This window comes from Rhododendron vialii, chromosome 4a (assembly GCF_030253575.1).
Source record: "Rhododendron vialii isolate Sample 1 chromosome 4a, ASM3025357v1".
In the NCBI taxonomy this organism is placed as follows: domain Eukaryota; kingdom Viridiplantae; phylum Streptophyta; class Magnoliopsida; order Ericales; family Ericaceae; genus Rhododendron; species Rhododendron vialii.
In genome coordinates, this window is record NC_080560.1 from 1,499,289 (window position 1) to 1,520,960 (window position 21,672).

General features: G+C 40.0%; 4 protein-coding genes and 3 long non-coding RNA genes across 8 annotated transcripts; 3 read left to right on the top strand and 4 right to left on the bottom strand.

The window, feature by feature from the left end:
* Positions 1 to 280: 280 nt before the first annotated feature.
* Positions 281 to 2,927, top strand: LOC131322357 (cytochrome P450 71D10-like). The gene is made up of 2 exons (XM_058353657.1): positions 281 to 1,295; positions 2,117 to 2,927. The coding sequence occupies exons 1-2, from the start codon at positions 387 to 389 to the stop codon at positions 2,741 to 2,743; spliced, it is 1,536 nt and encodes a 511-aa protein (XP_058209640.1). The 5' UTR covers positions 281 to 386; the 3' UTR covers positions 2,744 to 2,927.
* On the bottom strand, positions 2,595 to 6,499 carry LOC131322361 (uncharacterized). Of its 2 annotated transcripts, none has more exons than XR_009198817.1 (3): positions 6,361 to 6,499; positions 3,070 to 3,173; positions 2,595 to 2,732 (listed from the first exon to the last, which is right to left on the bottom strand). It is a non-coding gene; the product is annotated as an uncharacterized LOC131322361 (long non-coding RNA). The 2 variants fall into 2 exon arrangements; XR_009198816.1 differs by lacking the exon at positions 6,361 to 6,499 and adding an exon at positions 4,756 to 4,896.
* Positions 4,782 to 7,190, top strand: LOC131322358 (cytochrome P450 71D10-like). The gene is made up of 2 exons (XM_058353659.1): positions 4,782 to 5,690; positions 6,389 to 7,190. The coding sequence occupies exons 1-2, from the start codon at positions 4,782 to 4,784 to the stop codon at positions 7,013 to 7,015; spliced, it is 1,536 nt and encodes a 511-aa protein (XP_058209642.1). The 3' UTR covers positions 7,016 to 7,190.
* Positions 6,839 to 9,331, bottom strand: LOC131322360 (uncharacterized). Its single transcript, XR_009198815.1, has 3 exons — positions 9,140 to 9,331; positions 7,749 to 7,896; positions 6,839 to 7,004 (listed from the first exon to the last, which is right to left on the bottom strand). It is a non-coding gene; the product is annotated as an uncharacterized LOC131322360 (long non-coding RNA).
* Positions 9,332 to 15,403: 6,072 nt separating this feature from the next.
* On the bottom strand, positions 15,404 to 15,790 carry LOC131322603 (uncharacterized). Its single transcript, XM_058353976.1, has one exon. The coding sequence runs from the start codon at positions 15,788 to 15,790 to the stop codon at positions 15,404 to 15,406; it is 387 nt and encodes a 128-aa protein (XP_058209959.1).
* Positions 15,791 to 17,077: 1,287 nt separating this feature from the next.
* On the bottom strand, positions 17,078 to 18,394 carry LOC131322362 (uncharacterized). Its single transcript, XR_009198818.1, has 2 exons — positions 18,078 to 18,394; positions 17,078 to 17,949 (listed from the first exon to the last, which is right to left on the bottom strand). It is a non-coding gene; the product is annotated as an uncharacterized LOC131322362 (long non-coding RNA).
* A 1,530-nt stretch (positions 18,395 to 19,924) lies between these two features.
* On the top strand, positions 19,925 to 21,228 carry LOC131322363 (NADH-ubiquinone oxidoreductase 20.9 kDa subunit-like). The gene is made up of 2 exons (XM_058353660.1): positions 19,925 to 20,220; positions 20,859 to 21,228. Exons 1-2 carry the CDS (start codon positions 20,067 to 20,069, stop codon positions 21,005 to 21,007), a joined length of 303 nt encoding a protein of 100 aa, XP_058209643.1. The 5' UTR covers positions 19,925 to 20,066; the 3' UTR covers positions 21,008 to 21,228.
* The last annotated feature ends 444 nt before the right edge of the window (positions 21,229 to 21,672 follow it).

The window sequence follows — 21,672 nt, forward strand, 5'->3', positions numbered from 1 at the left end:
TCTTGTTTCGGGTGTTATTCACATCTGTTTAATTGTCCTGTATCTACAAAATTTGATCCTCGGATCTTCTTTTATAATGACAATGGCAGTGATTTTCTTCTGGAAAATATATTGAGTGAATTAGGGGGGATAATTTCCCTAGCCCAATCCATTTTTGAAAAAGACAGGAATCCATTCTTTGTTCAGCTACCCATATGAGAAAAGAAGTTTCTAGAAGAACCTGGGACCCAAACAAAACTTGAGAAATATTGCAGATAATGTATAAGGATAAACTGAGTAAATGAGTGGACATAAATTTGCTTAAACCAGTAGAAAACCACAAAGCATTATCTGCTAATAAAAGATAATAAAATCATAAACCTCTTCAGCTGTACTTTTCTACATCCATGGAGCTCCAGTTTCCTTCAATTCCTCTGCTCTTATCTTTCCTCCTCTTCGTTTTCATGGTATTCAAAATTGCCAAGAAAACCAGATCCAAGACTTCGAGTCCAAAGCTTCCCCCGGGGCCATGGAAGCTCCCTCTCATAGGAAACATGCACCAACTTGCAGTTTCAGGCTCACTACCCCACCACATCTTGAGAGAGATGGCTAGAAAATACGGGCCGTTGATGCTCCTAAAACTCGGCAAGGTCTCCACCATCATCATCACTTCACCGGAAATCGCCAAAGAGGTTTTGAAAACACATGACATCATCTTTGCTCAAAGGCCTTTCCTTCTTGCTTCAAGAATTCTATCTTATGATGCCACAAACATCGTGTTTTCGCCCTACGGTGATTACTGGAGACAAATGAGGAAAATATGTGTGATGGAACTTTTAAGCTCAAAGCGCGTCCAAACATTTCAGGGTATCAGGGAAGAAGAGGTCTCGAATCTCATCAGGTCAATTTCACAAGAAAGGGAATTACACATCAATCTAAGCAAGAAAATTTACTCCTTGACATTTGGGATTGTTGGTAGAGCGGCATTTGGGAAGAAAAGCAAATACCAAGAAGAACTCATTTCCATTGTCGAGGAGGCTAAGCCCTTGGTAGCAGGCTTCACTATTGTTGACATGTACCCATCAGTGAAACTGCTTGAAGTGATCACCGGATTTAGGCGTAAGCTTGAGGTAATGAGCGAAAAACTGGATCAGGTACTTGAAAGCACTGTTAGGGAGCATAAAGAAAGAAAGAAAGCAGAAAGTGGAAAAGGAGAAGCAGAAGGAGAGGATCTAGTCGACGTTCTTCTAAGAATTCAGAAGCAAGGTGACCTTGAATTTCCATTGACCGATGATAACATCAAAGCAGTCCTCTTGGTTAGTATCCTTCATCTCTCTACATGAAATGATAAATCTACATATATGGTCTGCCATACTTGTGTTTCGTGGAAAAAATAGTTCTTCGATTTGGAAAATGATAGGAAAACTCAGGCCCTCAAGCAGAAAAGCATCAACCACTACTAAAACCAAATATATATATCAAGGTGGCGTGCATGTATGCTGGCTCCCAAGTCACAATCAAAATCGAAGTATTTCAGAGCACGCAGATACAGGAGAAAAAACGAAGTGGCTGTTGACAAAAACTGAAGCATGCATGAATTCGGATTTAGCAGTTAAGACAAAATATTCAAGCACTTCCGTTATGGGCAGTGTTGGGATTGACAATTGCCTTGCATAACTTCCAAGACTAAGTTGGTTCAAGACTTTAGCCGAATTTTTCATCAAAATATAACAAATACAAGCATACTATTTCAAAAGTAGAACAGAAAAAGAGTACCATTTCCACATTGAGTAAAATTGTTTACAAGTTAACTGAGGCTGAAATCCATTTGAGACCTTTTTAGTTGTGACATAACATTGTTCATCAAGAAGCAGACGACTCAATGGGTGAAGAAAAACAACGTCTAATAATTGTTTGTATCTCACCGACGCGTGCTGCAACTTTCATTGAAGATTTGAGGCCTGACATACCTAGTCCACATAGATGTGCTTTTTAATTTTTCTTGCTCTAATGTACCTATCAGTGTGTCTCTTCAAAACAGTTGAAGTGGATTATGACTAACCCGTTTTCAAGAGCACTCAAGGCAGTGTTAGTAATAAATAACCTAAACTGATTATAGCAATCCCACAAATTTCAGGATATTATCACTGCTGGAAGCGAGACGTCATCAACAATTGTAGAGTGGGCAATGTCAGAACTGCTGAAAAACCCGCTACTGCTGAAAAGAGCACAAGATGAAGTTAGAGATGTGTTCGATAAGAAAGGAAATGTTGATGAAACAGGCCTTCGCGAATTAAAGTACTTGAACTCAATAGTCAAAGAAACCTTGAGGCTACATCCCTCTGCACCTCTGTTAGTTCCTAGAGAATCGAGTGAAAAATGCATAGTCAGCGGATATGAGATACCTGCCAAGACTAAAGTCATTGTTAATGCGTGGGCTATTGGGCGAGATCCCACATACTGGACTGAAGCAGAGAAGTTTGATCCAGAGAGGTTCATCGACAGTGAAATCGATTACAAAGGAACAGATTTCAAATATATCCCATTTGGCGCTGGAAGAAGGATATGCCCAGGCATATCATTTGCTCTTCCTAACATGGAGCTCCCACTTGCACAGTTGCTGTACCACTTCGATTGGAAACTCCCCAACGGAATGAAACACGAAGAGCTAGACATGGAAGAGAGATTCGGTCTGACTGTAAGAAGAAAGCATGATCTTTACTTGATTCCCATTCCTTATAATCATCGTTCTCCTGATAAATAAGGCCACAAGGGATTCATGTTAGATTTTTATTTCAGATTGTCCAATCTTTGCACTTGCTGTAGTAGACAGTACGAACGAACTAAGAAGTTATCGATTCGTAGATGGATAACTGTTATCCTTGTATGTGAGATATTAAGTTCTGGTCACGGTAAAGCATCCTTAATGAATGTCAGTGTTTCAATTCCCTTGGATGAAATAACCAAACCTCACCAACATTTAGACAAATGTGATGGAGGGCAATATGTCATGAGTAGCAACTTTATTTTGTTGAAATCGAAAACGAAAAAAAGTTGTGGTTATGATCTATGAGGTACCGGAACCTGTACCTATAATAAAAGCCGGAGTAAGTTTCCAGCGCCGATGACTTCTCCGGCAAACTTCTCGGCACCAGCGACTTTTCCGGTAAACTTTCTGGCTCCGACGACTTTCCCTGCGATTTAAGGAAAAGAGTAGATTCTTTCCACGTGCAATAGCATGCACATACACAATTATTAAGTGCTGAATTTAAGCATTGTTAAATGTAGTTTATCAAACCTACTTAATCACTTATTACTCAATTCATCCGGTATGAAGTGTTGAATTTGGTTATCAAACAACCCCTAACTAATGGTTTCAAATGGTCCGTCTATGTGCACACAATCCTATGGCTTATTCCATTATCTGGGAATGGCTTGCCCGATTTCTCCGGTTCTATCTACCAAAATTTTGACTTCTGCTTTCGGCGCAATCGGGGAAGCACTTTGAGAAACAGATTCAAAGCATCAGTCAACCCTCGTGACGGCGGATTTTGCAGATGGGACGGAAGAAAAACGTAAAAAGGAATAACGCTCACCACCCAAGTTAGGATACCAACGAGATACATATATCACCACCCGAGGATTTAACTAGGGATACAGGGTGTAGGGATCGTTCATCACTCAATGGAATCCTCCTAAGAGATACATAAAACGATGAACAAGAAAATAATTCTTGTCACAAGCCAAAGGCTCTATTTTACTTAAACACACTCTCTAATGATTTCATTAATAGGAAAGGATATAAATAGGACTTGTTGGAACATCCCTCCAACATAGGAAAAATAAACTTAAATTTCCAAGACACAAATTAAAAAGACTTAGACCATAAACTATATAAAAACTCTTCGATCGAAGCAACGACTTCTTGAATGACTTTAAGGACTTTAACCGGCATCACCTCATCTAAGGGCTTAAATCTCCCAAGACACCTCCACAGAATGCCCTTTTTTTTTTTAAAACCGGAAGAATGTCTTATTTGGGCTGCGGAAGTTGAAGTACTAAGAGCATCTCCATTTGGTCTTTCAACTCATGTCTTTGGTTGGATTTTATGCAGTTAATGAAACATTTTACATTTTGTTGCTCCATTGAAACACTTTAGTAACTTTGTTAGATAAAAAACAGGATCTTGATTTTAGAGCCTCTGAAAAATATGGTTGCAGTTAACTAAAAGTGGGATTGCAGAAAATATAACTCAGTCTTTTTCGGTGAACGATTCCTTGATCGAATTGTTTGGGGATAATAATGTCCAGAAATGGCAGTGAGCCCATTGGGACATAACCAGCTTGTAGACAGTCGCATTTGTCATTATTCAATATACTTCTGTTGTTCTTTTGTGGTTGTTTATGAAGTTATCAGTCTTGTTTCTTGTGTTATGCACATGTGTTTAATTGTCCTGTATCTACAAAATTTGATCCTCGGATCTTCTTTTATAATGACAATGGCAGCGATTTTCTTCTGGAAAATATATTGAGTGAATTAGGGGGGATAATTTCCCTAGCCCAATCCATTTTTGAAAAAGACAGGAATCCATTCTTTGTTCAGTTACCCATATGAGAAAAGAAGTTTCTAAAAGAACCTGGGACCCAAACAAAACTTGAGAAATATTGCAGATAATGGATAAGGATAAACTGAGTAAATGAGTGGACATAAATTTGCTTAAGCCAGTAGAAAACCACAAAGCATTATCTGCTAATAAAAGATAATAAAATCATAAACCTCTTCAGCAGTACTTTTCTACATCCATGGAGCTCCAGTTTCCTTCAATTCCTCTGCTCTTATCTTTCCTCCTCTTCGTTTTCATGGTATTCAAAATTGCCAAGAAAACCAGATCCAAGACTTCGAGTCCAAAGCTTCCCCCGGGGCCATGGAAGCTCCCTCTCATAGGAAACATGCACCAGCTTGCAGTTTCAGGCTCACTGCCCCACCACACCTTGAGAAAAATGGCCGGAAAATACGGGCCGTTGATGCACCTAAACCTCGGCGAGGTCTCCACCATCATTGTCACGTCTGCGGAAATCGCCAAGGAGGTTTTGAAAACACATGACCTCATCTTTGCTCAAAGGCCTTTCCTTCTTGCTTCGAGAATTCTCTGTTATGATTCCACAGACATCGTGTTTTCGCCCTTCGGTGATTACTGGAGACAAATGCGGAAAATATGTGTGATGGAACTTTTAAGCTCAAAGCGCGTCCAAACATTTCAGGGTATCAGGGAAGAAGAGGTCTCGAATCTCATCATGTCAATTTCACAAGAAAGGGAATTACCCATCAATCTTAGCAAGAAAATTTACTCCTTGACATTTGGGATTGTTGGTAGAGCGGCATTTGGGAAGAAAAGCAAATACCAAGAAGAACTCATTTCCATTATCGAGGAGGCTAATCCCTTGGTAGCAGGCTTCACTATTGTTGACATGTACCCGTCGGTGAAACTGCTTGAAGTGACCACCGGATTCAGGTGCAAGCTCGAGAAAATACACGAAAAGCAAAATCAGATACTCGAAAGCGTTGTTAGGGACCATAAAGAAAGGAGGACAACAGAAAGTGGAAAAGGAGAAGCAGAAGGAGAGGATCTAGTTGATGTTCTTCTAAGAATTCAGAAGCAAGGTGACCTTGAATTTCCATTGACCGATGACAACATCAAAGCAGTCCTTTTGGTTAGTATCTTTCATCTGTCTATATTCACTACAACATCTACATACACGGTCTGCCATACTTGTGTTTCGCGAAAAATGGTTTTTCGATTTTGGAGAATGAGGGGAAAACTTATGTACTTTAGGCCTTCGGGCAAGAAAAGCATCAAATTTCGCTACCAAAACCAAATATTAACCAAATAGAATGATAACGCTTTAAACAAAAAGGTGTGCACGTATGCTGGCTCACAATCAAAATTGAAAGTGCTTCAGAGTTCAGAGCATGAGGATAAAGGACAGAAAACGGAGTGGTTGAACAAAACATGAAGCATGAAAGGTGAAATAGTAGTCAACAGAGCAGCAAAAGAGTACTATTTCGACATTGATTCAAATTGTTTAGAAGTTACGCGAGGGATAAATTCCTTTGAGGCCTTTTTTAGTTGTGACATAACATTGTTCAACAAGAAGCAGGAAGACCCAATCAGCAAAAATAAACGTCGGCTCATGTTGTTGTTTGAACCTCACTGCAACTTTCGTTGAAGATGACAGGTCTGACATATATAATTCACCTAGATGTGCTTTTTCATGTTTCTTGCTCTAATGCATCTATCGGTGTGTCGTTTCAAAACAGTTAAAGGTAGATTATAACTAACCCATTTTTAATACAACTCACGGTTGTGTTAGTAATCAGTACCTAAGTATAGCAATCCCACAAATTTCAGGATATTTTCAGTGCCGGAAGTGAGACGTCATCAACAATTATAGAGTGGGCAATGTCAGAACTGCTGAAAAACCCACAACTCATGAAAAGAGCACAAGATGAGGTTAGAAATATCTTCGACAATAAAGGAAATGTTGATGAAACAGGCCTTCCCGAATTGAAGTATCTAAACTCTATAGTCAAAGAAACCTTGAGGCTACACCCCTCTGCACCTCTTTTAGTTCCGAGAGAATCAAGTGAAAAATGCATGGTCAGCGGATACGAGATACCTGAGAAGACTAGAGTCATCGTTAATGCATGGGCAATCGGGCGAGATCCCAAATACTGGACTGACGCAGAGAAGTTTGATCCCGAGAGATTCATCGACAGTGAAATTGATTACAAAGGAAGAGATTTCGAATACATCCCATTTGGCGCTGGAAGAAGGATATGCCCAGGCTTGTTGTTTGCCCTTCCTAATATGGAGCTTCCACTTGCACAGCTTTTGTACCATTTCGACTGGAAACTCCCCAAAGGAATGAAGGCAGAAGAACTAGACATGGAAGAGAGATTTGGTTTGACTGTACGAAGAGAGCATGATCTTTACTTGATTCCCGTTCCTTATAATCATCTTTCTTCTGTCAAATAAGGCCGCAAGGAATTCATGTCAAGACTTAATTTCAGATTGCATAACCTTCAACCTTGCTGTGATAGAGAGTACGAACTAAGTTATCCGATAATAACTTCTTAGTTCGTACATGGATAACTGTAACTTATGTATGTGAGATATTGCGTTCCGGTCATGGTAAAGAATCCTTGATGAATGTCGGTGTTTCAGTCCCCTTAGATGAAATAACCAAAGCTTGCCAACATCTAGTCAAACGTGATGGAGAGCAATAAGCAGTAGAAGGCATTTCTCACACACTCCATTAAAAGATTGAGTCGATTTCTTCAAGTTTGGCATAGGAGACACGAGTAGCAACTTGTAGTCATGATTTATTAGGTGTCTAGAAACGCAAGAGAAAACCAGGAGAAGTGGTTTGCCGGTAAGCATAACAAAGGCGCAAGACATCCTCTGTACCGAGTTTTTGGAGTACCAAGTGTTTTTCAGGCGCAAGATCAAGTTTTATCTAAAGAAACTCACGTTTACATGGGTACACCAAAAACTCGGTTCAAAGGATCTTTGGTTGGGCAAAGGGAGATGGTGGCAAGTGGAGTCACATATGACCTTAGGAGTTCGAAAGACCTTATTTTTTCACATTTGCTCATAGAATTCAGAAATTTACCCCGACGGCACATATTAAAATGGTTCTCTTTGCACGGTGCCAAATATCTGCCTATAGGTAATCTAACTTCAAAATAAAAAGCCATAGGTATCTGACCTCACTACTCACAAATTCCGGCTCGCGCCCTGCGGGTAATGCCACACCAACTTGAACCATGGCCAAATTATCCGACCTCCCCCTCTTCATATTATCTCCAAAGCTCCATCTTTTATCCCCTTTCCCATTGATATGAAGCTAGCAGGACCTACATATAAAAACACCAAATAACAGTGCACATTGATCCACAAACTACAAGATAACCATGTTTTCTCCTAACCTCTAGGTTGACTATATGCTGAATAGGGATGGCAATCGTGGCAAGTGGGGTGGAGTGCAGTTGATGTCTCACTTACTCTTATGCACTTTGTAACGCCCCAAGTAGACCACTGGCCCAATACCTTGATTTTGATCCACAAGCCACACCACATGGCCCAAAGCTTAAGCACAAAGTACTAGTAGTAGCCCACAAAGTTTGTTATATGCCCAAGATCATCCATGTAGACTTCCAATGTGGGACGAGGTGTTATACACTAGGCACCTTTACCCAAGTATTTTGAGAAATAAAATCTTTTTAGCGCAAAAAGACATTTTTGCGCTAAAAAGTGGTTATTTCTCGAAATACTTGGGTAAAAGTAAAAAAAAAATTTACTTTTCCGATTCTTCTCGTCGAGACGAACAATAATACACAAAAGTTTGGTGCAAAACTAACAAACGTAAAAACAATTCAAATAAAGACAAAATTTTCAAATTTAAGTTAAGTCCAGGAGAACGCAGAGTCGAAAGATAAGAAACTCAAGAAGTAAATGCAAGCTAGTTGAGAAAGATAAGTAGCTCAAGAAGCAAATGCAAGGTAGTTGGGAGTATTTTTTGAGTAATCACAATAACTTCTTTTGAAAAATAAGTGAATGCTCCCCTGTGATGTAAGGTGATTAGTAAATGCAAGGTAGTTTGGAGTATATATCTTCCATAGGAAGCATTCACCTGTTTACTGTACCGTCCAATGTGTTGGAATTTGGGGCCGGGGGCGGGACCAAATCGGGTTGCTCATGTGGACATGACCGGTGGCCCATTTATTAGAGAGCCCTAGGTTAGTCAAAAATTAACAAGATAAGCTATACTTCTTCTTATGTTGTTGAAGCTTGGCTCGTTCAGCTGAGCTGACGCCAGGCTTGCGAATTGCTTGGTTCATAGGAGCCAAATGGAGGTCAGCTAGTTCAACAAAAGCTCGGCTTGTTAACAAAGGCTCGGCCGATTAAAGATGCTTGTTTATTAAATGACTAAACTCAATTCGTTAAGGCTTGAACTCAAATTTTTGGCTCATTTAGTAATCGAGCCGAACTGAAGCTCAACAAAACTCGGCAAGTTTCACCTCTGTATTTCATTCTTTCCATCTTATATGTAAACTACCAAGTATCAAGAACTAATGAGGAAGCGGGTGATTTGGTTACCTCTCGCGAACTTTAACCGAACCGGATTTTTGGTTGATGAATCACGAACCCCAAATCACGTACTAGAACAACAACAATCTCTTGTGATGGAGTGATACTAAAAGCTTCAATTATCACCCTCAATTCCACCGTGCAAAAGCTTTGAATCACTCTATAATGGTTAGGGAGAGAACTTGAGAGAGTGAGTTTTTCCCAGAACCCTATGATTATATTCTTGTGTCTTTTTTTATATCTTGTGTCACAATTTTATGAATATACTGCGGGAATTAAATAAAGAGAGCATTCTAGATGCCATAGAAGTAGGATTACTTCAACTGAACTTTCTAATAAATTGGACGCTAGATAATGTCTATATGGACGACCCGATTTGATCCTAGACCCGACCCCAATTCCAACACAACAAGATAGGACTTTCTATTAATTGGGTCACCGGGTAAATCCATAGTTTGTACTTACTATTTCGAGTTATCATGGATGAAGGTAGCAGCTCGACCCAGAACCCTATGATTATATTCTTGTGTCTTTTTTGTATATGTATATCTTGTGTCACAATTTTATGAATATACTGCGGGAATTAAATAAAGAGAGCATTCTAGATGCCATAGAAGTCCTATAATCCTAAAAGATTAGGATTACTTCAACTGAACTTTCTAATAAATTGGACGCTAGATAATGTCTACATGGACGACCCGATTTGATCTTGGACCCGACCCCAATTCCAACACAACAAGATAGGACTTTCTATTAATTGGGTCACCGGGTAAATCCATAGTTTGTACTTACTGTTTCGAGTTATCATGGATGTAGGTAGCAGCTCGATTCAGCATCAGTACTTATTATTTTGCTGGGGTCGCTGGGGTGCTGTGGTGCACCCCTGTGTAGTGCGCCTATGGGGGTGACCCACAGCCGCCGATCTCATCAACTAGCAATTCAGATTAAACTTTTCCAGAAAAGAGTTAAACTCTTCTAGGGAAGAGTTTGTTTTAAATCTGAACCGTTAAAAATACTTTTGGACGGCTATAATGTTGCACTACACAACACACAACGCACTACGGCGTTTCCCAATCCCATTGTTTGATGGTTCAAAACCCTGTATTTGCATGTTCTCTTAGGCTAGGTCTCCATTAAATATTTTCGGCAACTATTTTACCATTTTGTTCACACTAATTCAAAAGTTATGGCATTTTACCACGTTGTTGACACTAATCAACAACTTTTAGCATTTTGCCATCTTGTTCACATTAATCAACAATTTTTCACTCACATATCTATCTACAACTTATTTAGTTATTGGAAACAACTTGACATTTTTCAACAACTTATTGGTTAGCGGAAACAATTGACGTCTGACGACTTGTCAACAACAACATTAACTTATTCACTACCGAAAATGCCACCTTAAATAATACAATTCCATGATGTTTGGGAATGAAATGAGTAATCACTTAGTATAATTAATGTTGGGGACCTAAGAGCGAATTCTACGTTGCTTGGGAAATGAATGAGTGATTAGCCAATATAATGTTAGGACATGTCCACTTAATAGCTTAAGTTTTGAGTTAGATATAGAGTTTTTATATGTTACCTCATACTGTAGTAGTTTTATGGAGTATCAATATAAGTCATCGTTGTTGGAGCATAAACTTGATTTAGTATTTTGGCTCAAGCAAGTCAAGCCCAAGTCAAGAAACCCACAATTAAAGATATTTTGAAAGGAGATATAAGTATATAGTTTCTAGAAGAGTTCTAGAATACCTAGATTCTAGTTTTTCACATGTGCAAAATTTAGAACCTACCAAGATATTATCTTGTAAAGAAGAAATTTAGATCCTACCAAGATATTATCTTGTAAAGAAGAAATCTAGAACTAGTATATTTAGAACCTACCAAGATATTATCTTGTAAAGAAGAAATTTAGAACCTACCAAGATATTATCTTGTAAAGAAGAAATCTAGAACTAGTATAAATATGGATGTGTTCTAGTCATTTTGTATTAAGCCAAAAAGTTTGTGTTCAAGCGTAATACAAAGTGCTTACCTCTCCACTCTAGAATCAAGTACTCTTCGCTCCAAAAGAAAAAAAATCCTTCCAACACAAACAACCTCCTTTTTCAACAAAGTGGTATCAAAGTTGTGGCTTTATGTATATGTGGACAATCCCCGTTGTGTGAAGACCATCCGCCACAAATAGAAGTTGTTGATGAGGTAGGGTGTATCATGTATGTTTGAATTGGTTAATGACCTCCACATAAAAGAATACGAAAAAAAATGGTTGGGATGAGAATGCTTGTTGCCTTGGTATTTAAATTGAATAGTTGTTGTATACTTTTGGAATGTAAATTGGTATTTGGTGTTTATATAGTTACTGGTTGACAAATAGTCTCTATCAAGTTTAATTTAAGTAGATGCGTTTTTTCCTTCCAGCTGTATGGTAGCATATGTTATGGATTGTAATGGGAAGGAGAGAGTAAAGAGGACATCCCGGTCCTTAATGCTTATTGCATACGTGCTACCTTCTCGTATGCCATTTTGATTGTCAAATTTTTCAAGTCAAGGCAAAGCGGAGCAAGTTGAAAGTGTTTGAGACAAAGCTAAGGGAATAAAGAAGTGGGGCACTGGAATGAAGTTTCAAGTGGAATAAATTTAATGAAGTAACTAATGGCGAACAATTGATTCGGTAACTAGGGGTCTTAGTGCTGCAATATTGAGTTCCTTTGATATATGATGATGGGAGGGAGGTCCCTAAGGACACCAAAGAGGGCATATGGAATGAGGTTCAGGTATATATTTTACCCCTAAAAAGAAGGGGTACAACTAATGAAAAGTTAGAGGTTTTTTTCCTTACTAGTTCAATTGCTTAGGGTTTCATTGTTATTGCTAAGTTTATCTTTCGTGTTTTGCAAGACAATTTAGAATCTTACCCAGACGGGTTTAAGAAAGTCTGCTTTCATAGATGCAACGAACTATGGAAAGACCATAAAAATAAGATCAAGACGAAGTATTAGAAGCCTTACATACCTCCAGTTGTTCAAGTTGTAGATCCATCAGGTACAACTTGAACAACTTGAGGCGTGTCAGACTTGTAATGGATCGTCTTGATCTTGCCTATTACATTTATGGGCATACTTTCTTGGACCCGTCTGGTCAAGATTCTAAATTGTCCAACAAAGCATAGAAGACAAGCTTAGTAATCATAATGAAATCCTAAGCAATAGAACTAGTAGGGGGAAAAAATCTAGCTTTTCTTTAGTGTACCCCTTCTTTTTAGGGGTAAAATATATACTTGAACCTCATTCCATATGCCCTCCTTGGTGTCCTCAGGGACCTCCCTCCAATTACCATATGTCAAGGGAACTCGATCTCGCACCAAGACCCATAGTTGCCGAATCAATTGTTGGCCATTGGTTCCTACCGGGTTAAATTTATCATTAAAATCCACTTGAAACTTCATTCCAGTGCCCCACTTCTTTAATCCCTTAGCTTTTCCTCATCTGCACTTAGCTCCCTCTGCTTTCCCTCAAACACTTGAGAGAATTGAGGTAATATTAATCTCATCTCTCATGTTTTCTTTTGAATCACAATCGGGTAAATGGATCGAGCACTGGTATTGAGTTAATGTGTGGGCACGCGCCCCAAAATTTTCAATTTTAGTTATAAAAATCGGGTGCGGCCCTCTTTGAAAAAGCGCGCGGCGAAACGCCTCGATTCAGAGTCGCCACTCGGGTTTTAGCGGGATGCACCCAAGGAACCGAACTCGAAAACGTTTGCCACGTCTGCTTGATCTTTGAAAAAGGCGCAGATCGGTCCGTCGTCACCTTCGATATCTGAGGTTCGGAAGCCAGGTTACGAGAGGGGAAGGGTTTTATGGCACTCCTCTCGCCCAATCCGGAGATCGGTCTCTACTCGGGCATTTCTTTGTAAAACGTTTGCATTTTTTCTCATTTGATCATTTTTAGCCAGTTAGGGAAGGAGAGCAGTTAATGGGGATTAAAACTGTAACAAGTTGCAATTATGTGATAAAATGCTTATGGATGATTTGCTCGCAATAATAAACATAGATTGAGAACAAGCACTGAGAGCAACCTGAATAAGTTGGAGTACGTTGCTTAAGAGGGGGGGTGAGCAGGCTCCGCACCAGCATGCACTGGCCGAGCCACTGCATGCTGAACAGACCTGCGCACGCCACACTTAAACTGGCGTACTCTCCTTATCTGGTCTCACAGTCTTTGTTTGCAATCTTCTGGGCTCTGGAAAGGGACCAGCGCACACCCAGGACAAACCATGCAGTTTAATAGAACAGAACATATACAGTTACAGACAGATAGGATGGCTTCAAGCCATAAAGAGGAACAAAATACCCCAAAAACAGTGTGGGGATATACAAAGAGGCCAAAACTGAACTGGATGCAAGGGCCAGCCACTGGATCATGAAAACTCTGCCGTACGCCAGTCCTAGACAACCGTACGCCAGTTTTGTTTTCTTAGCCAGCACCCGGCTTTGCATCATCTGGGCTCTGGAACATGACCAGAAGGATCCCAGAGACCTTCTAAATAGATAAGGAATAAACATTAACTATTACAGCTAAGCGGCTCCAAAGGTACAGAAAGCAGTAAACCGGTTATTAGCATGCTAAGGTGATTGACAGAAATGTAAGTAAGCAGAAATGATGATCAATGATCCCCACGCCAGTAGTGCACATACTGCCATGACTGGCGTACGGCATGCTATGACTGGCGTGCGCCATTAACCGTCTCATACGATTGTTATATTTTACCAGTTTGAGGCCAGGACTAGTATTGACTACTAGCCTGGACCTTAGTGGTCCCCCTCAGGAATCGAAAACAGAAAGAACCACAAAGGTGGTATACCTTTGGTTGGGATGGATGGATGCCTTGAGCTTTGATTTTGGGGAGATAGAGATTGAGCAATGACAATGTGAGGGTTATATCAGTGGTGTTTGTGACTGAAAAGCCCCTTTCTTTCTTCTTTCAATGGAGGAGAAGAAAGAGAAAAGGGAGGAAAAGGATGGCTTTTTCTCTTAATGTTGTTAACCCCTTGCAAATGAATGAAATGGGGGTATTTATAGAGGAGAGAGAGACTGAGATCAGGGGCTGATCAGCTGAGGTTAAGGGCTGGTTAAGTTAGGAAGGAGCCTCCCATGCATTAAATGCATGGGACTTGGCTTGATGGAGGGTGTAGGAGAGAGGGGGAACGGGCCTGGACGATATAATCATCAGGGAAACTGTGGCCGACGTCAAGGTGGCACAAAAGTCTCGTCCATGTGGCTGAATAAAGTTGATTTGACTGGGCTTGACTGGCGTGTGCCAGATATGGACCGGCGTGCGCCAGCGTTAACTAGGTCAATGGTCGATGACCGACACATGGCAGTTAACTGGCGTGCGCCAGGGGATCAATGGCGTAAGCCAGTTTAGTTTTGCTGGGGCTGTTTGGCTCTGGTTTGAAGGGTTTGAAATGGGTTCGAAAGAGGCTCGGGACACTCAAAGCTCAAACACACCATCATCCTCAGGCTGTTCTCGACCATAATCATCATTGGAAAAATAAAACATCGAAAAATAGCATTCTCTGGACAGTCCAGAATGGGGTGTCTACATAATGCATTGGGTTTTATTTGTGGGTGTGACATGATGATGAGAGAGAGTGCTGTGCGTGGTTTGTGTGTGTGTTGTGAATTGCCAAAGGGGTGATTTGGGTGATGGAAGTAGTGCAGAAAATTGAATGGTGTGATGAGGTGATAATCTAGTGTTGTGGTGGCATGGGTTGGATGCCTTGTGTCTTGAAAAACTATGGTGCAGTGATGAATTAGTAAATGGAAATAGGATTTGGGACTTTTGTTGGCTACTGATGGGTTGGTGGATTAGGCTAGCATTGGGTATTTTGGGTGTTTTAATAGTAAATGTAAGTATTTCCTAGCTTACATAGTTTATATTTGAACTAGTTGACAGATAATGCCAGAAAGGTGGTGCAGTTCGGTTTTAACGGATAAACCATGGTGATGTGACATTGAAGGCGAAAGAGGTAACACCTTTGGTTCGTGAAAAGAACAGATGAGGTTTCACATCGAATGATAGCAAAAGGCAAGCTTTCTTGACGGCTATATCATATGAATGAACATGGTACGATGATCACAACCATCCAAGTAAATAGTCGTTTAACATTATTCACATTCTTACAGCAACAAGGAGGTAAACGAGTTCACACTTTGCAGGAATGGGGATGTGCAATAAACCAAGATATAAATATTTTCACAGATGAAGAGAAGTATCAATATCTGACTCTTGAAAGCTACTTGATGATCTGTGCTTGACTGTCTCCATATAGTGTAAACTTGCTGAAGTTGGAGGAGTTGCAGCAGCCCATAGATCAGGTTGCTTGCTTTGCGACTTCTGGTAGGAGGAGGAGGGGGAACCTTGAAGAGGCAGCCTCAGAGGACGGATTAACTCAGATTGGAACAGTACTCTAGATGGGTCTTGGCACATGGATGAATTGTCATGAACAGGTTCAGTTACCTGTCTCAATAGCTCTCTCCCCTCTCTCATCTCCTTTGCTCTCTGCAATTGTCTGAACCTCTCTTGCAGAAGAGCAATGGAGGAGGAATGAACAATGAGTGAGTCACAGCTCTGCTTATTCATTTCAGACAAGCAACTGAAACTTGTTGATGGTGGTTCTGGAATATAGTCCTCCTGAAATGGGTGTATGCATATATGTAGGAAGCTGGGTGTTTATTGCTACTACTCATGCATGCATTTGGACCCTCTGATTGATTTAAAATTCAATGTGAAGGTGGGGTGGGATCGGCCTCTTCGGTTTCTTTTTTTCTTTTGTAATACAGGGTGTCCGGGGCCTCTTCAGCTTTACGTCCAAGAAAGAAATGTCATACGCAAATCTAAGGAGAGTAGGTTTGGTAATTGCGCAGAGAGGCGAAAGACTACTAAGAAAAGTGTGGGAAGAAAGGCCAGGGAGAGAGTTTGGAGGGTAGCTTTTGGAAGGGTTTCTTTGGTGAAGTAGAAGGAATGAAGAATAGCGCTCTTTCGGCCCAAATGGCTTGAAAGCTGTTGGGCTTTGAAGAAGATGGTGCCTCCTTTTTGGGTGGATTTTGGAGGTATGTTATTCCTTTTTTTCCCCTTCTACTTACTTATTCACCTTTCGTACATGGTCTTCTTTTTGTGGTGGTTGGGGGAAAAAGGAAAGGGTGGGGAATGTGAAGACAAGAAAAGGGTAGAATAAGTTTTGGTGCTGATGTTTTCACTAAGTTTGTGTGTTGTCTTGGAGTACATGGGAGGCATCCCTGGATGTCCTTTCAATGAATTTGTTGATTACCAAATAAAAAATGTATTGTCTTGGAGTTGCAAGATGTTTTTTTTGAGCCCCAAGGGTTAGTCCGGTCAGCAAGTGGGTTTGTTCGCCACACAATTGACCAAAGTTCGATTCTTGATATCAGGCCACAAGAAAGTACTTTCTTGTGAATTCCGTGGACCGGAGGGGATCAATTAAGGTGCGCGTCAGTTGGCCTGGACACCCCTAACATCGAATAAAAAAGAGATTTTTTTTTTTTTTGGCGAGGAGGAGAAATGACTCTAGTTTTTGGATGTTTCTGCCCTTTTTAAGGGTAACAAGCTACTCCTCCAAGGCAGAATTACTTTAGACCCATTTTTAAAGGTTATCTTACATAGGTTTAGTGTGGGTATTATTATCAGGTAGCTGTATTTAATTTGTTGAGTGTAGGACTCATCTAACTCTCATGCTAAAGAATAAACAGACACAAAAACAGATACTATTCATATTGCTTCTCTTATTTGCTTAGATAAGTTGTGTTGACAAGGTGCCATACACTATTTCATGCATAGTACTAGAGGCTAGAGCTCTATGCATAGTTCTGTGTTGATGCGAAACTAAAGACGCGTTTTTTCCGCTCCGTGTGCAACTAAAATGTTAGAAGTACATAAGTCATACTCTTATTGAGGTGTTGTGTCCTTTTTGGGTCGTAGATGGATTTTATTGATGATACAAGAATTCAACAAAAACAAGCAACTATCTTTTTGCAACGCAGGAAACAAACACAAAGAAGGGTAGGCTTCCCAAGTTACGTCCCAGATCGCACACCTCGCGCAACACGCATCTCTGCAGCTCCTTCTAGAATTACGGTGGACAAAATTTAGCTTCTCAATTTGTCCTCCAGCCTCCAATTCCACATCTTTCAATCCCAGATCAATTGCCAGGTTCAAATCAAACCCTCTCTAGCAGACCGGTTGTTGATACCAGTAATCCCTCTCTAGCTGGCCGGTTGTTGATACCAGTAATCCCTCTCTAGCAGACCTGTTGTTGATACCAGTAATCCCTCTCTAGCTGACCGGTTGTTGATACCAGTAATCCAACCCATTTTGGGCTGCATAAACCTTCAGATGATAACTCCAATACCTCCATTGCTGTTCCGATTCTCTGTGTTCCCATCAAAGTGTACTCAACGCGATTAATTAATACTCCGTAGTATATATTACATTTTAAAGACCACAACAATATTGGCCGATCAAAAAAAAAACTACGACAATATTTCTTTTTTGCTCAGGTAGCTGAACCAGGTCTTGAATCCTTTCTATAATACAATTCATAAGGTGGTAACTAGTGGAACCTATAATCTACTCAACACATGTATCGGGTTGGTGAAACGATGCGAATCAGAATGGAACCAGAATTCCGGTTTGCGAATCGGTCCCATTAACAATCTTAAACCCACGGACTGTCGTCAGGGTTGGTGCTTTTGCACTTTGATATCATCGGATGATTGTTGAATCTTTAAAAGGTTAGAGAGAGAGAGAGAGAGAGAGAGAGAGAGAGGGAGATTAGTGACATGTTAATACTACAACAGGAAAATTCAAGGACAAAATAACAAAACCAGATATGTGAGGTAAACAAACATACTGCCCGCCTGAATCCAAATTGCTTTGGTGGTGATGCGGTGGATAAGAATACCGAGACTTCTTTTGTTGTTTTGGTTGTGTCGTTTGTGCTTAGAATGACTGGCTTATACACGAAGTATTTATTCCGTGGTCTTGGTGCCCTTACACCTTTTTCAATCACTCATTTTTATGAGGTTCATGCACTTAGGTCTCGTTCCATTGATGTTCTTATTTCTTAAGTACTTTTTTTCGTTTTACGAGACAGATCATTCTCTCGCAATACATCACATTTAATTCAAAAAAATAGACATTTATTTCTCTTAGCGGAACAGGGCCTTAGTAATGAGTTCCACAAAAAATGTGTGAAAGATAAATGTGTTGAGACACTACATGACAGTTTCCCAAGATCACCCGATAACAACTATAAAAATCCCACAATTTAGTGGGGTTTTTTTTTTTTTTTCCCTAATCGCTAAAATGAGCCCAGCGGGCTTACAAAGAAGTATAAGAGAATCCCTAACTAGAACAGAGGGAACAAAACTAGGGGGTAGGCCACCCAACCAACAGGTAGCAAGCCCTTAAAACTATGGGCATTCGCTGTCCTCTTGATCCAGCCAAACTCGATCTTCATCTCCACACTCAACCTTTTGATGTCCCAAACCACTGCAGAAACGTCCCACGGTGGAAAACCAATTTGGATACGCTAAGCTTGATGGCCACTTGACTATCTGATTCGATCAAAACACTCTATAAGCCCAAGTCTTTTGCCATTCCGCACGCTACACTCTGTAAATTCACGAAAAGCCTCAAGAGCCCTCCTCATGGTCAACTGATCAGGGATGAGGGATAACTCTTTTGAGGAGTTGATTATTAGTAGGAAGAAAATAACGGTAAAAAGTTAGATGAGAGAAGTGAAACACATGAAATGAAAGGAGAAGCCATGGTTTTTACATGCATTTAATTGGCTTTCACATTATATTCCATTCTTTAGGCTCTTCTTTGGTCTTCGCTCGTCGCTTGTTAGCCTTTATCTTCTGGCGATAGCATAATAGTTATGTCTTTTCTGTTTAGCAGCTCAATATGCTGTGTTTTGTTCCTTAGACCCTAGTTTGGTCTTCACTCATTGCTGGCGTGTCTTTATAAATGTATCGGTGACAGCACAATTATACTCTCCTTTTATTATTAATGCATTTCTTGCTCTTCCTAAAAAAAAAATTTGGGAGATGAGAAAAAAAGGCATGTAACTTTTTGAAAATATGGGCTTTAGCCTAGTTGGTCTTTCTCCATGTGTTTGACGTGGGCATTTGGGATTCAAAGTTATGAATAGCCTTTAAAACCCTCTATACTAACACCAGCTGATGTATACAATATTGCCAAAAAAAAACTTTTTGAAAATGTATTTGCCTTAATTGTCTTTACTTATGTTAGTAAACCAATAATGAAAAGAAAATAAATTTAAAAATTCAAATACTAGATTATTACTTTCTTGATCATTTTGTGGTTCTTTATATTAGCCATTGCGAAATACCCTGTGATTCTCGGATCAAATTTACCTTAAAAGATAACGAGCTACTGAGTAATTGAAAGAACACTCACCTATCGCTTCTCTGCAATCCGAATTTGGACTATGCAGAGCAATCCTTGCAATCTTTACCGTCCAAAAAAAGTTCTTAGTGGTTCATATTTGTTGACAAGTTTTTAACTATACAAAAAACATATCGCTTTGGTAAGAATTCTTCACAAATTTAAATCATTGATCATCGAGATGGACGATTGAGATGAGGCTGCTTCTTCCGGTCCAAATCCGGACCGCAGAGAAGTCGGGGTCCCATATTTTAACGAGACCCACACTTCAGATTCACTTGGCCCAAAAGTCTTGCCAGGAAATGTGGTCTGGGCCTATTATTTGGCCCATGAAACAAATTCTCATCTGATCTGTTTTCTCTTCGGGAAACAGTCGATCAGTTCGAGCTTGAAGCAACAGCCAAAAGGAGTGAGAAGAAGAAGAAAGATGAATACGGACATCACAGCGTCGGCAAAGCCGGAGTACCCAGTCATAGATCGAAACCCTCCTTTCACTAAAACCGTCGCCAATTTCAACACTCTCGATTACCTCCGCCTCACCACCATCGCCGGCGTTTCCGTCACCGTCGGCTACCTCTCCGGTACCCCCTTTCTCCCTCTATATAAATAGCTAAACACATATATGTGTGTGTTGTGTGGATGTATACTTAAAATATCTGCAAATGGGCACTAGACGAGGTCCAATCATTTCACCAACCTGTTACCAAATTAAGGAGTTTTTGTTCTAATTAGGGTGAGATAAGAGCTGATATATATGATTAAAAGAGTAAATATTGGTGCCATTCAAATGGGTTTTCGATGATTGGGAAATGTTTTTGGTAAAAAAAATTCTCTTTTTTGATAATTAGCAGTAGTTCATATCCAAGTAATAAGAAAATCTAATAAGCCCAACGTTTCTAAATACAACTCTAAATAAAGAGACAAAGTCTTAATGCTAGAAGAAGGAAGAAAGAACAGAACCCTTGACCTCCTACCGAGGTGCAAGGATTCTGACCAACTCGTCAGCCTCGTTGGTTTTTAGTACTAACAAGTTAGATGAAGAACAAATGGAGTGGTTGTGGCATCAAGTCAAACTTTGATCTATTTTAGATTCCAAGTTGATTTGGGAAAATGTAACGATTGGAGATAGCCTTATATGTGTATTTGTGTTTTTTTCTACTGTTATGATTCAGTGGAAGCTTTCAAAATTTATCTGATTGTTGGTGCGGTTGATCCGTAGGAATTAAGCCGAACATTAGGGGTCCTTCGATGGTGACTGGCGGTTTGATTGGTGTACTGGGAGGATTCATGTACGCTTACCAGAATTCTTGTGGGAGGCTCATGGGTTTCTTCCCCAACGAGGGAGAGGTAGCTCGGTACAAGAAGTAGCAAACGGCTAGGGTTTTTAAGGTTTACATCCTCTTGGAAAACAAAGATGACAATCAGTATGAATAAGCAGATTGTCTGTTCAGTTGGCCATTTCTGTTGCCAATTGTGCAATGTATCCTATGGAAATGTTGGTTGACTTTTGTGGTATTCTTGGCCCTTCTGTTTTATTTTGCTACTTGAGTTTCTGTTTATTCTCAGTAAGTGTTACTTCCATTCTGTAAGTCTGTTTTTTGGCTCAATCTTGTATTCTCATGATGCTACACTTGGTACGCTTTTTTAGGATTAGTATCGAACCAACTTGAAAACCAATGATTGGGGAAACATGGAATAGGAGAAGAAGGTGGATAATATTTAAAGAGTTAGCCAAACACCAAAAACTAAGAAGAATAAGAATGTTTTCGCAGTAAAATATTGCACATGGAATTACATCAAACCAAACAGAGGCTTGCTGGGGGGAAAACTTCATAACAAGTTATGAAAGGCAGTTCACAATTAGGGAAAATGCTGGAGTCAAACTCCAATAGTTCATCCTGCTAACCAAAGTGACAGACAAATCTACAACTTAATCCCAATACTTCATTGTAAAATGAGAATGGCAGCTGTTTCTAATTCTCTAGTTTTCTCAGTGTCCCCAAACTGATTCTGGAATAACCATGATAAAGTAT

Coding starts and splice junctions, on each gene's coding strand:
- LOC131322357 (XM_058353657.1), top strand. CDS start 387: ATGGAGCTCCAGTTTCCTTCAATTCCTCTGCTCTTATCTTTCCTCCTC. Junction 1,296..2,116: donor ACATCAAAGCAGTCCTCTTG/GTTAGTATCCTT, acceptor CACAAATTTCAG/GATATTATCACTGCTGGAAG.
- LOC131322358 (XM_058353659.1), top strand. CDS start 4,782: ATGGAGCTCCAGTTTCCTTCAATTCCTCTGCTCTTATCTTTCCTCCTC. Junction 5,691..6,388: donor ACATCAAAGCAGTCCTTTTG/GTTAGTATCTTT, acceptor CACAAATTTCAG/GATATTTTCAGTGCCGGAAG.
- LOC131322603 (XM_058353976.1), bottom strand. CDS start 15,790: ATGAATAAGCAGAGCTGTGACTCACTCATTGTTCATTCCTCCTCCATT.
- LOC131322363 (XM_058353660.1), top strand. CDS start 20,067: ATGAATACGGACATCACAGCGTCGGCAAAGCCGGAGTACCCAGTCATA. Junction 20,221..20,858: donor CACCGTCGGCTACCTCTCCG/GTACCCCCTTTC, acceptor GTTGATCCGTAG/GAATTAAGCCGAACATTAGG.